General features: G+C 36.9%; 9 protein-coding genes and 2 non-coding genes across 11 annotated transcripts; 9 read left to right on the top strand and 2 right to left on the bottom strand.

The window, feature by feature from the left end:
- Positions 1 to 469: 469 nt before the first annotated feature.
- Positions 470 to 2,512, top strand: C5L36_0A11770 (uncharacterized protein; the record flags this gene model as incomplete). The annotated part of the gene is made up of 1 exon (XM_029464213.1): positions 470 to 2,512. The coding sequence occupies one exon, from the start codon at positions 470 to 472 to the stop codon at positions 2,510 to 2,512; it is 2,043 nt and encodes a 680-aa protein (XP_029320073.1).
- Positions 2,513 to 2,678: 166 nt separating this feature from the next.
- C5L36_0Atrna3S lies at positions 2,679 to 2,760 on the bottom strand. Its single transcript has one exon. It is a non-coding gene; the product is annotated as a tRNA-Ser (tRNA).
- Positions 2,761 to 3,445: 685 nt separating this feature from the next.
- C5L36_0Atrna2T lies at positions 3,446 to 3,517 on the top strand. The gene has a single exon. It is a non-coding gene; the product is annotated as a tRNA-Thr (tRNA).
- A 169-nt stretch (positions 3,518 to 3,686) lies between these two features.
- C5L36_0A11760 (uncharacterized protein) lies at positions 3,687 to 4,307 on the top strand (the record flags this gene model as incomplete). The annotated part of the gene is made up of 1 exon (XM_029464212.1): positions 3,687 to 4,307. One exon carries the CDS (start codon positions 3,687 to 3,689, stop codon positions 4,305 to 4,307), a length of 621 nt encoding a protein of 206 aa, XP_029320072.1.
- Positions 4,308 to 4,751: 444 nt separating this feature from the next.
- C5L36_0A11750 (uncharacterized protein) lies at positions 4,752 to 6,113 on the top strand (the record flags this gene model as incomplete). Its single annotated transcript, XM_029464211.1, has 1 exon — positions 4,752 to 6,113. The coding sequence occupies one exon, from the start codon at positions 4,752 to 4,754 to the stop codon at positions 6,111 to 6,113; it is 1,362 nt and encodes a 453-aa protein (XP_029320071.1).
- Positions 6,114 to 6,425: 312 nt separating this feature from the next.
- Positions 6,426 to 8,489, top strand: C5L36_0A11740 (uncharacterized protein; the record flags this gene model as incomplete). The annotated part of the gene is made up of 1 exon (XM_029464210.1): positions 6,426 to 8,489. The coding sequence occupies one exon, from the start codon at positions 6,426 to 6,428 to the stop codon at positions 8,487 to 8,489; it is 2,064 nt and encodes a 687-aa protein (XP_029320070.1).
- A 245-nt stretch (positions 8,490 to 8,734) lies between these two features.
- On the top strand, positions 8,735 to 9,622 carry C5L36_0A11730 (uncharacterized protein; the record flags this gene model as incomplete). The annotated part of the gene is made up of 1 exon (XM_029464209.1): positions 8,735 to 9,622. The coding sequence occupies one exon, from the start codon at positions 8,735 to 8,737 to the stop codon at positions 9,620 to 9,622; it is 888 nt and encodes a 295-aa protein (XP_029320069.1).
- Positions 9,623 to 9,684: 62 nt separating this feature from the next.
- C5L36_0A11720 (uncharacterized protein) lies at positions 9,685 to 10,761 on the bottom strand (the record flags this gene model as incomplete). The annotated part of the gene is made up of 1 exon (XM_029464208.1): positions 9,685 to 10,761. The coding sequence occupies one exon, from the start codon at positions 10,759 to 10,761 to the stop codon at positions 9,685 to 9,687; it is 1,077 nt and encodes a 358-aa protein (XP_029320068.1).
- Positions 10,762 to 11,558: 797 nt separating this feature from the next.
- C5L36_0A11710 (uncharacterized protein) lies at positions 11,559 to 12,950 on the top strand (the record flags this gene model as incomplete). The annotated part of the gene is made up of 1 exon (XM_029464207.1): positions 11,559 to 12,950. The coding sequence occupies one exon, from the start codon at positions 11,559 to 11,561 to the stop codon at positions 12,948 to 12,950; it is 1,392 nt and encodes a 463-aa protein (XP_029320067.1).
- A 1,011-nt stretch (positions 12,951 to 13,961) lies between these two features.
- On the top strand, positions 13,962 to 15,350 carry C5L36_0A11700 (uncharacterized protein; the record flags this gene model as incomplete). The annotated part of the gene is made up of 1 exon (XM_029464206.1): positions 13,962 to 15,350. The coding sequence occupies one exon, from the start codon at positions 13,962 to 13,964 to the stop codon at positions 15,348 to 15,350; it is 1,389 nt and encodes a 462-aa protein (XP_029320066.1).
- A 229-nt stretch (positions 15,351 to 15,579) lies between these two features.
- Positions 15,580 to 17,199, top strand: C5L36_0A11690 (uncharacterized protein; the record flags this gene model as incomplete). The annotated part of the gene is made up of 1 exon (XM_029464205.1): positions 15,580 to 17,199. One exon carries the CDS (start codon positions 15,580 to 15,582, stop codon positions 17,197 to 17,199), a length of 1,620 nt encoding a protein of 539 aa, XP_029320065.1.
- Between the last annotated feature and the right edge of the window lie 10 nt (positions 17,200 to 17,209).

The raw sequence follows: 17,209 nt of genomic DNA, 5'->3' as shown, positions 1-17,209 counted from the left end.
CCCTAAGGAAAAGTAGTAATCTATTTCTCATGTACCCAGAGAGGAATGTGATTGTTGCTGTCTGCCTAATAGCTTGAATGCGCGTCGGATTCTTCATCAACTGAGAAAATATAGTTATTTATTTTACTTGGCATTGTTGCTGCATGAACGGTGAATTCCTTACAGCCACTCGGTTATTCACAACAAATACGGTACAGAAACAAACTTCTACATTAGCAATTGATTTAATTGTATTGCTGCACTTTTGGTAGAACATCTTTTTGTGTCATTTGTTGAAAAAAAAAAAAAAAAAAGAGTAACTTCAGATTTTACTTGCTTTTACTTACTCTAGTAAACGACACTACAATAGCTCCAATACACTCAACAATTACAACATTAACACAGTCACAGCTATTTTTAAAGGATCAAGCGTGTACTAAGCGGAGTACCCAGTTGAAATAAAAGAGTTTACTGGTCCTAACTAAGCATAATGCAAAATCATCAATCACAACACCATGTTTCAATGAACAACCAACAACCAATAGATATGCATTATAATGGCCTAGTACAGAGTGTAGAAACTGAAAAAGAATTTATTGGTCGAGATACAGTGAATGGATACGTGCATACATATCCAGAAAAAGCAAAAAATAATATTTATCAACTCCACCATGATAATAGTGACCAGCAGTTTCTTTCCCACTCGAAAAGTCAGGATCTCTATTTACCACAAACACTGCTTCAACAACGAAATTCCAACATCTCTGTGGGATTGAATCCTAACATGGGTCCTTCTATCACACAAGCCCAAAACCATTGGGTTTTGGCTAATGATACTAATCGAATCGATTCCTTCACACCACATACTGCGTCAGCTATCATGAATGAAAAGAGCCAAGACCACTCGTTTGAAACCCAACTTTCACAGATTAGGCAAAGCGATGGAAGCTATATACCTACTAGCTCAAAAAATCAGAAAATGTCGGATTCCTCATCTAGTGGTGAAAGGAATATTTCCGTTCCTATATCACCTTGTAAATCAACAAACATAGAAGATAACTCACTAAGCTTCCAGGTAGGAAATCTCCAATCCAATGATAGGATTTCAAGAAATACGCTTTCACAGTCCTACAACTCTCCTAACATTGTAACTGGCTCTGAGAATCCAAAATTGGAGCAACAGCCACATCCGCAAACAAGATCCAAAGGATCGTCTGTCACAGCTGAGAATATGGTTCCTATAGGTTACAATGTCAATCCCTCTGTAACACCAACATCCACAGCATCAAATTTTAACACTGGTATTAATTCAAGGCTTAACCAAACAATTCCTCCTAATCAGCATGTTGTTCCACCAAATGTACAAGGCAACACAGTACCTGGAGCTATACCTTATCCGCAACCTAGTTCTGGTTTGAGCGAAGAGATTAAACGAAGCCTTTCCAATATAGCGATCGTGAGGTTTTTGAGGTTCAAAGACTTACTGATATGTCGACATGAAAAGCCGAATCTTCCGTATTTAACACAGGTTGTAAATGACTTCTTTGTTCCTGATGCATGCATCAAATTAAAAATGAAAACCGATGCTGATGAAAAATGTTTTACATTTGCGTATAATTTATTGCCGCTGCTTTATCACAAGTATCTAGCAAACATTCAAATGCTAGAAATAAGCCATAAGTTTTTGAATGCCATTGTTTTGGACGACCTTTCCAGTATAGTTCAGACAGATCATATTTCAGCCAAGTGCGTTTTTGAAGATGGGTCATATAGTAATTTTTTTGGCTCAATGAAAATCAAAATGAACAAGAGTTTAATGTTTGAAGAAATTGATATATTGACCGACTATAATGTTCAAGGAGTAGAGTTCTCGGCTTTAGATAAATTCATGAGTGATTTTCAACTCCACAACAAAACGAACCCAAGTATATTCGACATAAAGCTGCATTTCAAACAAGCAGCGAGTCTTAGTAAGCATGGTTTGACTGACCAGTTTTTGAAGTTACTTCAGGTGAGTGAAGCAATGACGTTATCTAAACCATTATTGAATCACTTTATTCAGTCTAAATCAAACAGTCTATCTGATTCTCTCAAGGAATTCAATCAGATAAACTTTGCCGGATTTCAACGACTTCAAAGTCTTTGCACAAAAGTATCAACTGGGATCAATCAGAGGGTCTTACAAGAGACACACTCTCTTCAATCCTTTACTTCAGGAGCTCAGGTTCCAGCTCAAGTTAAAATAAGTTGTGTGTCTGCTCCTGCCACGGTGCAGAATGGAGATGACGGATACCAAACTGGAAATGGACTTAGTCATGATATATCGAACTATTCGGCTTATGGTGTACGCCCTTTGAAAAGAGCACCCAGTGACGATAATACACAGATCGTCCCAAAATCATCACAGAAAAAGCTCAAGCTACAAATTCCAGCTCCACCTAAGGTGTCTAAAAAGAGAAAAGAGTCCGATAAGGCAAAGAAGCCCAAAGCCGATTATAAAAGTATGAACAAAGAAAATTCAACTATTAAGTAACTATCTTGCTATATAAGAATAGAGAGCAAGGTTTCTGTCATGTGTAATATTTTCATTTTTTGTAAAGTATAGATGAAATGCAAGGAATGTACATTAAAAGTAACAGTGTGCTATCTGGTGAGTTAATTTAGATAAAAACAAAAAAAAGCAAAAAATAAGGTTTATTCGACAACTGCAGGATTCGAACCTGCGCGGGCAAAGCCCAAAAGATTTCTAATCTTTCTCCTTAACCACTCGGACAAATTGCCAGATACATATTTTTAAAAGGGATTTTTCAGGATGTGTTTCAAAAAAGGAAGTGCCAGTAAATAGACGATAACATACTGATGTTAAGGTTTCGATTTTAGAACAAGGGAAGTTAACGAGGGTCAGGTATCCGGAGTAGGAAGCAAAGAAAGTTAGTCCCGTTGATCATGTAGAGCATAGGCATAGATAAGCCGCCGGAGACACTGTCATTGGCATAAATTAATTATCATTTGTCAACGGGCTATGATAGGGCAGACATAGTAAAAAATAAAGACCTAAAACGTAATAAGCTCGTACAGGAGTTTGCTATACGAAAAAGAGTGGCAACTGAGGGTGATTCCAGGTTGTGGGCGTGAAGTATATAAGACAGTCAATATCCTGTTATATAGAATTGATATAGCTGAGATAACTCCTAATCGGGAGTGAGAGCAGGCAGAAGGAGGAAGAGAGAAATCTATTACTACTTCTACTACGACTAACTTCCACCACGCCCATTGTCTACTCGTGCGATTATACACCTATTGCGTACTTACTAATACGTGTATCACAATTAGCATTCCTGCATACAATACTATAGCTGTTGATAAAATTAGTGATTATTCTTAAAAAAAATTCAACCGTCGAAACATCTTAAATTAGGAAATAATTTCCATACTCTACTCCAAGTCCTTTGCAAATACCAGAAATGCCTCTTTAGCTTAGTGGTAGAGCGTCGCACTTGTAATGCGGAGGTCGCTAGTTCAATTCTGGCAAGTGGCATTCTTTTTTTTTTCAGAATTGCTATGTGCTGTAAAACAAAATTTTTTTTTTTTCTTCAGTATAGTTAGGATATTTTGATTACAGGTATAAACGTAGCAAATCAATTCAATTCCTGAAGTAGACCACCAGGGGATTAACGCATTTATCACGGATAAAAGTTGAAGTAAAGATGGAGACAGAAGCAATGACCAGTCTTTTGAATAGTTTAAGTGATATAGTGAACGAAGTCACATCAAAGCTAAAGGGTGACATTTTGGAGACACCATTATGTGAAACATTGGAAGAACTCACTAGAGCAGGCGAAGCCAAACAACTTCAAACAGTGACTGAGCTTGAGCAAGCCAAATTGTTGAATTTGTATTCCTATATCTTGGTTACTTTACAGTTTACCAGTCAGAAATTAAGAGGTGCAAGGATAGATAACAATTCGGAAATCATGCAGGAAATTAAGAAAGTCAAAGATTTCATGGACAGAGTGAAGACAGCAGAGGATGGTTTAACAAGGAAAAATAATAAAGAGAGGGCGATGGAAGAACAGTCTGAAAAATTAATCCAGAAGCATATAAATGGACAGGAGCCAGCAGTCTCCAATGTCCATTTCCAGGGCAACAAGATGAAACCCGAGGGAAATCATGTACGATTTGATAATTCAAAGACCAAAGAAACTACTCCAAAGAAGGAAACTGAGAGCAGTTCTGTAAAGGTCGAAGAACGGTTAAACAAAAAGAATAGTAAAAATAAAACCCAACAAAAGGTATCTAAGCCAAAAAGCAACCGGAAGAGAAAATAGGGAATGGTACTGTAACTGTCAAATTCGTGAGCTACCGGAATATAGGGAAACTTAGAGACAACCCAGTCACTTAATATTCATTAAGGTTACGAAAAATTTTGTAAATTAATAAGTTTGTTTCAGGTTTTATTCACCTTTTCTAAAATTATAAAGACTCTCTATAGATATCCATGGCGTATGTACACTAACTGGATTCTAATCTATGATCCTAGTGATAAGCTCCATTGAATATGTGGCGTATATGACCAAACGTGGATATTCGAACCTTATCTGGTGGTTCCATCCGTACACCAACCAGCCCCTGTTATCCTTCGTAGCCTGTGTATTTGATATCAATTAGTACGGGGATTCTCAGAAAGGTGTGTCACAGGTACCATCTTTCTCAACATCCACTGTTTAGGTTTATAGATAACAAGTAGAAGAGACAATTTTGGAAAAGCGTCAATGTTCGGATATCTTAGGCAAGTTTATCAACGTCACAAAAAGAAGCTTGTTATTGCTACAGGTGTCGCCGCCTTCTCATACTTGATTAGCATATACGTTCGCCATAAACTTAAGGATTTTCAGGAACAGTTAAAGGAAGAAAATGCCACTCGGGAATTAATAAAGAAGAGATTTACTCAAACACAAAAAGATTGCTATATGACTTTTTTGTCTTTTTTGCCTGTTTTAATAGAGCCCATATATAAAGAATTGGATGTTGAACAAATTACGAAAGAGTTGAAGTTGATAAGAAAGAACAAAAACACGTCTTTGGATGATAAAAGTGAATTGAGTAGCTCCGATATTACAAGTAGCTCTAACCTCAACAGAATAAAAGAACGTATGGGAGAAGGACAGACGAAGAGCAACGCAAGGAAGAATAAAGTTGAATTGTGGCAAGACCTAAAGCATAAATCAATCACAAGATTTCTAACTATTATTTACTCTGAAACCTTACTTATAATATTATTACATTTGCAACTGAACATTATATCTAGAAAATCATATTTGAAGACGGCATTAAAGTTAGCGTCGAATAACCAAGGCATCAAGTTAATTGACTTGGAAAAAAATATGGATAGCCCAGAGATGGATATTGATGACACCGATGAAGATCTACCGGAGCAAGCCTTCTTGTCATTCACATGGTGGTTACTAAACAAGGGGTCGATGGAACTCAAAAGTATTATAACTGAAAGCGTAGAAAGTACGTTCAGTGGAGTTAGCTTGCGACAAGAACTATCAATTGAGGAATTTGATAACTTGATACTTCAAGTTCAGAAGGATGTTGATTCCAGGATCCTAGAAGGTTCTTGTCTAACAGAAGGGGGAGAAAGATTTGGATTAGAAAATTTATTGTTGCCATCTCCTGAGGATGAATTCACTTTGCTGCAGAATACCAACACTGTGAAGTTTATTTCGTCTTTTAATGCAAATGTTTCTAATGCACAGATTTTACAAAAAATGAATAGCGAACTAAAAGGGTATCTTAGAGGATCACAGGTTGCTCAGCTTGTCCGAGTCATATCTTCCTTAGGTATATCTAATATTCTGGATCGTGTCCATGATGGTCTTCTTCACAAAAACGTCAGTACAGATGATGCCAAGGGTGTATCAGATTTACAAGAAAGTGCTGATGAGAGAAATAAAGACACGCCAAAAAGAGAAGATTCATGGAAACTAGCTCTTATTTTAGCAACACTAACACCCCAGACCAAGGAACTTACGAACCGTCATGTTGACAATAGTATACTTTACACAATGAACAATGTCTCAGGTCTTGATGATCTCAGTGCTAGTGTTTACTCTAACTTTGATTTGTAAAAAGCCCATACATCTCATGTTGTCAGATATCTGACCAGCTCGTGGTATGTTTTACCATTGTAAACCCACATGCCTCAGTGCTGGAAAACGTGTAACGCCTATTTGAAAGAAAGAGGAAGGGGGCGGCTCAGCCGATTTTCATTTTCGCTATTCTTCACCAGATTTGGTACGACTTTGACCTCGTTCCGCTTTTCACACATGTTCGTGCTCGTAGATGCCTTGGTATACATATGCTCTTTTGCTTTCCTTTTGTTTTAACAAGTGTACTTTGTTTTATACACCAAATAATATTAGATAGAGTCAAAGATAATCATGGACCCACTTGATCAGTCTGTCTTAATTGCTATTTTGGTGGCCCTTATTGCTTATTTTACGAAAGGTAAACTTTGGGGTGGTGATGCCACAAACGATGCCATTGAAAAGATGGGTTCCTTTGGTGGCAATACGAGTGATCTAGTAGCAACCATGAAGAAGAACGGCAAAAAGGCTGTTGTTTTCTACGGTTCCCAAACAGGTACGGCAGAAGATTATGCTCTGAAATTTGCCAAAGAGTTCCAATCTAAGTTCAAAGTCCCTACAATGACTGCAGACTTGGCTGATGTTTCATTTGAAAACTTCGAGAATATCCAAAAAGAGATTCCTGACTTTAAGTTGGCTGCATTTTTCATGGCCACATATGGTGAAGGTGAACCAACCGATAACGCCGTGGAATTTTTTGACTACCTTGAGAATGAATGTGAAAATTTAGATTCTCTCAAGTTTGTCTGTTTTGGTTTAGGTAATTCAACCTACGAGTTTTACAATGCAATTGGAAAGAAAACTGCATCAAAATTGGCAGAAAAAGGTGCTGAATTAGTGGGTGAGTTGGGGTTAGGAGATGATGGTAAAGGTACTATGGATGAAGATTACCTTTCTTGGAAGGAACAATTATTTGACGTTGTGAAGGCTACGTTTCATTTAGATGAACAAGCAGTTAAATATGAACCATCCATCCAAACTACAGAAAGTTCTGATCTCGACATTTCTTCTTCAACCGTTTCGTTAGGTGAACCGAACTCAAGTTATGTAAATCCTGTTACAGATGAAGACAAGAATTCACTTAGGTTTGGCCCATTTAACCACACACATCCATATTTGGCACCTATAATTAACACGAAAGAGCTATTCAATTCCAAGGATAGGCACTGTATTCATGCGGAATTCGACCTGTCAGACACAAATTTGAAATACTCTACTGGTGATCACGTTGCCATCTGGCCATCAAACTCCAACCAAAAGGTCTCGAAGTTCCTAGATATACTAGGACTTGAGAAAAAGAAGGATCAAGTTATTGAACTGAAATCATTAGACCCTACTGTCCATTTACCATTTCCATCCCCAACCACTTACGACGCTGTTTTAAGACACTACTTAGAGATTTCAGGTCCAGTTTCGAGACAATTTGTCAAATCTATCTCCCAATTTTGTCCTAATGAAAAGACCAAACATGCCCTATTAGAGATTTCTGATGATAAGGATTTGTTCAACAAGTCTGTCACCAATAAATATCTTAATATTGCAGACTGTTTAGCAATGTTAAGTGAAGGTGAACCGTGGAAAGATGTTCCATTTTCTTTTATCATTGAGTCGGTAGCAAAATTACAACCCCGTTACTACTCGATTTCTTCATCTTCATCTATGGAAAAGCAAAAAATTCATATTACTGCAGTTGTTGAACAAGAAAAACCAGAAGGATGTGACCACTATGTTACCGGTGTTGCCACCAACTTGTTGCTGAACATTAAGAAAGAGCAACATAAAGATAAAGACTTGGAATTAATTGAAACCTATGACCTGGAAGGTCCAAGAAATAAGTTCCACAGTAAACTTCCGATTCATATCAGAAGATCTACTTTCAAATTGCCTTCCAACCCAGCTACCCCTGTCATTATGGTAGGACCGGGTACAGGTGCTGCACCATTCAGGGGGTTCATAAGAGAGAAAGTCAAACAAGTTGAAAATGGCAATAAGGTGGGCGACATTCTTTTCTTCTTTGGCTGCAGAAATTCAACCGAAGACTTCATCTACAAGGAAGAATGGACTGAATACTCTAAGAAGCTGGACAGCAAGTTTAGTATGGTCACAGCATTCTCCAGAGAAACGGAGAAAAAAGTTTATGTTCAGGACAAAATCTTAGAAAATTCTGCCAGAGTAGTACAGCTATTAGATCAAGGCGCATTTCTTTATGTCTGTGGTGATGCTTCAAACATGGCAAAAGGTGTCCAACAAACCTTGGTCAAAGTCTATCAGACCGAAAAGAAAGTTACTGAAGAAATTGCAACTAACATGATCAAGCAATTGAGGGTTAATAATAGATATCAAGAAGATGTTTGGTAGTCTTCTGACTATTCTATTTTGATTAAATGTAAGTATATAGATGAAGAAGCATTAAGTTAACTTTACAATCTTGTGGAAAAAGATGAATACTTGTGCATGGTTTTGTGTGGAATAGTATACTCGCTAAGTTTTATAAACTTTGATAAATTTTTTCATGTTTGTAATTTTTTTTATGTGATTTTCACTGATTAATAAAGATCTTTTTGATTTTGTGTCACCAGTTAACAATCGAATAACTGACGAAGATGGCTCCCATTAATAATGACTCTTTGAAACATATCAAGAACAAGCAAAGAAGGCAACAGGTCTTTGCACAACTAAAACATGAACAAAATAAGACTCGTCATAAAGAACGTCAAGCCAGAGCCAGAGCAGAACGGGAGAACCCAGAATTAAGAGAAAAGAGGCTCATCGAAAATGTTCCAGAAACTATAGACTCCAAGAGAGTATATGATGAAACTGTGAATGTAGAGATGGAAGGTGAGGATAACTTTGATAGTTACTTCAAGGAAGGTGTTGAACCGAAAGTTTTAATCACAACTAATGCAAATGCGAAAAGACCAGCATATGAATTTGCGGCGATGATGGTTGAAATAATACCTAACTCTTCTTTTGTAAAAAGACAGAGAAAATATACGATAAAAGATATGGCAGAATATTGTTCCAATAGAGACTTTACAGATTTAATTGTCATCAATGAAGACAAGAAAGTCGTCAATGGTATGACTTTTGTTCACTTACCAGAAGGTCCAACCTTTTATTTTAGCATTTCTTCGTTGATTGAAAGAAAGAGAATAACAGGTCATGGTCAACCAACAGGCCATGTTCCAGAATTAGTGTTAAACAATTTCACAACAAGACTAGGTCAATCTGTTTCAAGATTATTCCAGTCACTCTTTCCACACAGACCCGAATTCGAAGGTAGACAAGTTGTAACTTTGCATAATCAAAGAGACTTTATTTTTTTTAGAATGCATCGTTATATTTTCAAAAATGAGGAAAAAGTGGGATTACAAGAGCTTGGTCCACAGTTTACGCTGAAATTAAGAAGAATACAGAGAGGTATCAGACAGGACATTGAGTGGGAGTACAAAACAGAGTTGGAAAAGGACAAGAGAAAATTCTATTTGTAAACAAAATATACCATTTTATATTATGTCTGTGAAGCGATCCACATTATGTCATTTGTGCTATTTCAATTGACAGTTTTGTTTTCAATTTTCTCAAATAAATGTCTGGCAATCTTGATATCTTCGGTTAACATATTTTCGTTGTCTATTTCATAGTTATCATCCTTCCCCATTTTATTTTCCATAATAACCATTATATAAATATTAGAGGTCAAAATGTCTAGATATATCGATGAATTTTTCCCATGTAGAATCAAATTTCTAAAGTTTGACCTGATTTTATTTACACTTTGTTTATAGGTTTTAACGATATTAGAGATTTTTTCGAATCTTTTAGGATCTAAATTATCCACCGGTTGTATCAAAGAGTTTGACAGGGGTGCATCGTTATTAATACTATTTGATTTACTTTTGTTCATCGATGATATCACTAGAAATGTAGTTTTTTCAAATAAGATGATTTCCCTAGCATCTATGATTTGGATCAATTTCGCCAAATGATGTTCATAGACAGCTACATTGGGTATCAATGAGCATACAATAGATGACCATGCTTTGTACAAACTTTCATCCCAAATAGATGTAGCAAAGCCGCTGATTTTAAAACCATATTCATTAAACGCAATATTCTTTAAATTGTTATACATCAGCTGAAACAATTCCTGCCTTTTATTCGACTGGACTAAATCAATTTTATGGATAAGAATAAAGATTTTAACGTTGGGAGAAAACTTACTCAAGTTCTCCAAAACTCGTTTGAAAGTATTAATATCCTTGGCGACTTCTTTACTTTCAACATCAAAGACATGAATCAAAACTTCACATTTTCTGAAAATATTGTTGGCAGAGCCATTATCATTTGAAGAATCGTCGGTTTTGTTGAGAAAATTATCCATGAATACATCTTGTCCACCACAATCCCACAAGTTCAAAGTCATATTGTTTAAGAACCGTAGATTGGAGTGTTCGACATCAATTGTTGCGCCTAATCTACGTGTATCAAATGCAGAATAATTGGAGAAGATTATGGATCTCATTGAAGATTTACCCGAGCCTGAGCGGCCCATTAGCAACAATTTCTTTCCTGACGACATGCCTGTGTTTTTGTGATTGAGTTGTCCAGTAAATCCTGGTAAATTCATCAACAAGAGAATGTGAGAGGTTGTAAAGAGTACTTACAGTACTTACAATTTTGTCGCTGTACAATTACATAATCTACAAAATCAATTTATTTTTCCAGTGAAATACTAAATACAGATTTACTGTTCATTGCATGTTTTACTATTCGTGAATTTCTACCCTCTTTCACCCGCCTGGTTAGTCCCATCTGATTTACATCACTGTAGTTCCACCAATGCTTAGAAGAAGAAGAAGAAGAAGAAGAAGAAGATGATGATGTTGCAATCTGTACACATTGAAGAAAATGGTTTGCAGATTTTTTATTTTCTTTCTCTCCTTTACATGCTCTCTGTTGTTACGTTCAAAGCAAAAACCATGGGACTTTTCAATGCCTTTGACTCTACCTACTCAGGAGGAGTTTACCGAAATAGCACTATGGTTGTTTTGCAGAATAATGCAACTAGCAGACGCCAGATGTACTCTCTGTTGATGTACAATTATACATCTTAATTAAATAACATGATATGTGGCGCATGCATACAGAGTCAGCAAAAACATGGCGCATATATTTATATATGTGGTACTGATTGTCGCAACTTTCCTGATTAGGAAAGCCTCTCGGCAAAAAGATTACCTTGAACATTGTGTAGCTCGCAAATAGAGCCTCGTTTTGCAGAGACGTGATGGCATTAAATGTCAGTGTACATCCTGAAACGACTTTGAATCTTGAATACAAATAGGCGAACTACACAGTTGAGGCTTTCTCTGGTTTTTTCCTTTGGCTTTGACTTTTATATAAAACAGAACCAAACACTTCAACATGAAAAACAGCAGGCCAATCAGTTATACTGAAAAGCTTTACTTTTGGAGAACTAAACTTGGCGGATATTCCAATTTTAGATTTGTAGGTGAATATTCGATTGAATTAAATGCCCAGAATGTCTTTCAAGCTTTGGAGACAATGCTATACAAGTATAGCCCATTAACTGCAGGAATGCTTCCAACTAATGACGAGTCTCTGGGTTATCATATATCTCTAATTTCTAAAGTCAAATACGGAGATGTTGTTGAATTTATCACAGACGAGGCTTTAGAAGGGAACGTTACTGGAATTCTAGACAAATATCATTCAGTACACTTCAATTTTGATGATTGCACTCCGTTGTGGAAGCTCAAGATTATCAATGGGAAGTACGCCTTGTTCTTTTGCGATCACGCATTTTTCGACGGTACATCTGGAAAGAATTTCCATATCGAATTTTCAAATGCCTTGGCAGAACAAAAGACAACTGAAAGTGGACCATCTGAAGGAATGGACACCGTTTTATTTGACAGGTCACTGACGGACCCAGAAAAATATCAGATATTCCCACCACCAAAGGATATAATAGACTACAATGGATCAATCATTACACAACTCAAATCAATATTGGAGGCGGTTGCACCTAAGCCAATCACCAACTGGTTGAAATATTGGTTTGGAGGCAATCCATATGCCAAACTGATGACATATAACCCACTTCTGGGTAATGATTTGAAGTTGATCCCTGATGACAAAATTGGTGATTCAGTGAACGTCTTTCTAAATCCTACAGAAGTAAAAAAGATGATCCAATTAGCCAGAAACCATAATGTTAAAATGACCTCATTAGTTGTACTATTGGCACAATTGAGTATTCGTGATTTCATCAGCGACGACAAAGATAGTTTAATCTCTGTTCCAATTAATCTTAGATCTGAAATTGACAATGAAAAGGCAAAGAAATTATGTGCTAATTTCTCTGACAAGTTTGGAATTTACATGAGTGGTATTGAAATCGAGTTGCCTGCAATCAAGAAGATTTGTCCGGGTGGGGAGATTGACTGGAAGTTGGCTGAATACATTCACAATGAGATTCACCAGAGAGCGAAGTCTTCCAAGTACCGTTGGGGTTTGGCTAAATATATCGATCCTAAGAAATATATCGAAGGATACATTTCGAAGAGAGAGAGGGAGACACTTGAGGTTTCTAATGTTGGTATAGTGTCAAATTGTAGTCCAATTCTTCTGCATTTATGGTTTGACCAACCACCCGAAGGTTTTAGTATCAATATGGCAAGTACTGCAAATGGTGCCAATCTTACTCTGAGGTCCTACAATGCTGCTCATATAGAAAAGTTTGCAAGTGAGTTTGAGAGGTTGCTTAGAGGACTGTTGGAGAAGAAAGAATAGTTACCTCCTTTTTATATATTCCGTAATTATGAAGACCATGTACAAAAAATCCCCATATAATCTCACACAACAAGTGGTAGTTAACGAACGTGCTATACAAAACAATTGGATTTGTGTGGGGAAATGCTATTGCAAAGCCCAACAATCTAGCGAAGTGTAACTCGTTTAGTTGATGCCGTCTTCACACTTTGCAATGACTGGCCGTCAAATTACGCTACACCGATAGCCAACAATCGTCCGAAACGCTCTGTTCTTGCTTCACCATATCCGAATGAATAACAATGTGAAACGCATCCATAGATGCCGTAATTCACGTTGTTCCTCCCCAACTTTGATCACACCCCTGTTACCTGCATGCTGACGATAATTTCCGCTCAACTGTGTATGCACGATAATACGCAACTGATGTATACTCCCTAGATGAAATTTTTCAGCGAGGCTGAACTTTTACGAGGCTGAAAAATTGTGATACGATGATGAAAAATAGAAGGGAAACCAAACTAGTAGTTCAATAGAGGGGTGGCTATTTTCACACCCGCAATTTACTTATTCTGGCAAGCCACTTCCGAGTGTAGTTGCTACCGTATTGATGTTCTTTAACGTTAGTGCTGGTTGAACGGAAATCTCAATTTCTACGAAACGACAAAGAGAAACATGTGCTTATTTTTGTTCTGTTAAATGGCAGCTTAGCTTTTCGACTTTCCAAACTAGCTACGTTTTGTATGTTTAAAGAAGGGGGATAATAGATGTACCCTGTTATTGGATGACACGACTTCAATATTCAATCTGATAAAGCTTAAAGTACTGAGGTGAAATAGGTGCATGCATGAAACATTTCGCTGATAATCATCTGTTTCCCTTTTTGGGAATACCTCTAAAGCTTAATTATAGTCAGGGGTAACCGGCTAGACATAAGTTTACAGATGGTGATGTGGACAGTAAATAGTGGGTCCATGCTCAATGTCTCTTTTTTAACGTTTTGATTGTCGTTGATTTTTTGAAAAGTAAGCCATGTCACAAATTGATAGACCGCTAAGCTACACTGAAGAGTTATTCTTCTGGAGAACCAAACTTAAGGGCTACTCTAACTTCAGAGTTGCCGGTGAATACTCAGTTGACTTGAACCCTCAGAATGTTTTCCAAGCTTTGAAAACAATGTTATACCAGTACAGCCCATTAACAACAGGAATTGTCCCCGATAAAACACAAAAATTAGGATATCGAGTTTCCCTTCTTTCTAGGGTTATGTTTTCCGATGTGGTAGAGTTTGTTGAAGATGAGTCTTTGAATACGAACATCAGCAAGATTTTAGACAGATATCATACAATGTACTTCAATTTTGATGATTGCACTCCGTTGTGGAAGCTCAAGATTATCAATGAGAAGTACGTCTTGGTATTCTTTGATCATACATTTTTCGACGGTACATCTGGAAAGAATTTCCATATCGAATTTTCAAATGCCTTGGCAGAACAAAAGACAACTGAAAGTGGACCATCTGAAGGAATGGACACCGTTTTATTTGACAGGTCACTGACGGACCCAGAAAAATATCAGATATTCCCACCACCAAAGGATATAATAGACTATAATGGATCAATCATTACACAACTCAAATCAGTATTCGAGGCGGTTGCACCTAAGCCAATCACCAACTGGTTGAAATATTGGTTTGGAGGCAATCCTTATGCAGGTCAGATGACATACCATCCAATATTGGGTAAAGACATTCGATTGTTTCCAAATGATAAAGATAGTAGCCCTCGAAATGTTTTCTTGAATGCTGAAGATGTTAACAAGTTAATCCAACTGACCAGAGCTCATAACGTTAAAATGACCTCATTGGTTGTGTTATTGGCACACTTAAGTATAAGTAACTTTATTGTTGACAGCAGGGACAGCCTTACATCTGTTCCAGTGAACGTGAGATCCGAGATTGACATAGAAAAGGCTGAAAGACTTTGTCCTACTTTCTCCGATAAATTTGGTATATATATGAGTGGTCTAGACATTGAATTACCAGCTATTCTTAAAGTTTGTCCAGAGAGGGAGATCAACTGGGACGCGGTGGAGTATATTCATGCTAGGATACACAAGAAGTCCAAATCTTCAAAATATCGATTTGGACCACTCCAGTACGCAGATACCAAGAAGTTCCTAGTGGAGAATATTGAAAAACGAGAAAAGTACACTCTTGAGGTCTCAAACGTTGGCATGGTATCATCTTGTAGTCCCAATCTTTTGTATTTGTGGTTTGATCAACCACCAGAGAGTTTCGGCGTTAATATGGCAAGTACCGTTAACGGCGCAAATTTTACACTAAGAACATATAACTCTTCACACATTGACGAGTTTGCAGACGGGTTTGAAAAATTGTTAAGGCGTTTATTGGACGAGTGAAGTATTTAGCTTAGAGTAAAAAGGCACATACTAGTATATAATAACAATAATAAATTCCAACATTTTGATTTCGTATGTTTTTTTTTTTGAAGAAATGTGCTGAGCCATAACCTCGAAATTTCATGTATATTCAATTTTTCAGACTTCTATAAAATTTTATGTAGACAATTCTTTGAACTTTTGAATAGTAGATTTTGACTAGTCTCAATAAATACCTGAAAGGTTTATCATGTGTGGCATTTTGTTGCATTTTCAAAAGCAAGGAAACTTTAAGGATTCTGCAGTTTTTGGCTCTGACCGTGTTTTTAAATCTTTGATTCCAATTATACGAGAAAGAGGAGGTGATCATGAAAACTATATGACTTATGAACACACGGAGATCTACTCTTCTGTCCTTTCACTTCGCCAACCAATAGCAAGACAACCCATCAGTGACGAGAGGTTTGTTATACAGTTCAATGGTGAATTATACAATAAGGGGATCACGAAGGGGATGAATGATGTAGAGTATCTGCATGCCAAATTATCAAACGATTATAAAGGCAGGGTAATTGAAACGATTGGTCATTTAGAGGGTGAATTTGCCTACTCAATCTATGACAAAATGGAAAGAAAAATATATTTTGGTAAAGATATACTAGGCAGAAAATCACTATGCTTTTCCACCAAAGCGTGCGACGGACTTTATATCAGTACTTGCCCACCGTGGAACAGTGAAGATCGAGTTAATTTCAATGAATGTGAGAAGGCTAAAGTATATGTATATGACCTCGAAACTTGTGAGTTGGGCAATATTCCTTTTGACACGTCATCATTATTACCTTGTTCTTATAAAGTCTTGAATAACGTCACTGACAATGTGGATCGCAATAAACTTATCAGTCAGTTGCATGTTGAATTATCAAAATCTGTTGAGAGACGCATATCGACCATTTTCCCGCTAAAAGAAGCTTCAACTAAAAGCAAGTTTGCAATTTTGTATAGTGGCGGCATAGATTGCACCATACTAGCCGGTATATGCGGAGAAATTTGTCAGGAAAACACTATAATAGATTTGTTGAATGTTTCATTTAGTAACCCAAGGGCCAAATTAAGTTACGACGAAACACCTGATCGAACTTTGGCAATCAAAAATTGTCAAAAACTAAACGAAAAGTATAATAAGGCTAATAAGGTGTATTTTAATTTGGTAAAAGTGAACATACCATATGAAAGTTACCAGAAGGCCAAAGATCGTGTCATTAAGTTGATTTATCCCAACGATACTGAAATGGACTTATCTATTGCTATTGCCTTTTACTTTGCGTCTAGCGGAGTAAACAGTGAAGGACAGGACAGTGAATGTAAAGTACTTCTCAGCGGTTTAGGAGCTGACGAATTGTTTGGAGGTTATACCAGACACGAAAGAATCTTCACCGGAATAAGCAACCAAGTCAAGAGAAAATTGAAAAATAAACCTGCCAATGATACAAACACCTATGATTTGAATGAACTAAATAAAGAGTTGAGAGATGAACTACAATGCGATTTAGATAGACTATGGGAAAGAAATCTCACTAGGGATGATAAAGTTATTTGTAGCTGGAACAAGGAGGTAAGATATCCCTTTTTAGATGAATCATTTGTGAAGTGGGTTACTACAGAAGGCGCAATCCCATTAAATTGGAAACTGAATTACAAAAAAGAAACGGGTGAAATTACTAGGAAGAAAGCTCTTCGTGAGCTTGCTGATTTAATGGGTCTTCATTTTGTTGCACAAGAACCGAAACGTGCCATCCAATTTGGCTCCAAAAGTGCAAAAATGGATATTGGATCAGGTAAAGTCAAGGGTACTGATAAACTGGCTTAAAGTATAGAAA

The sequence above is a fragment of the Pichia kudriavzevii genome, chromosome 1 (assembly GCF_003054445.1).
Source record: "Pichia kudriavzevii chromosome 1, complete sequence".
Classification (NCBI taxonomy): Eukaryota; Fungi; Ascomycota; class Pichiomycetes; order Pichiales; family Pichiaceae; genus Pichia; species Pichia kudriavzevii.
The sequence above is the reverse complement of the archived record's forward strand: the minus strand, read 5'-3'. Positions and strand labels throughout refer to the sequence as shown.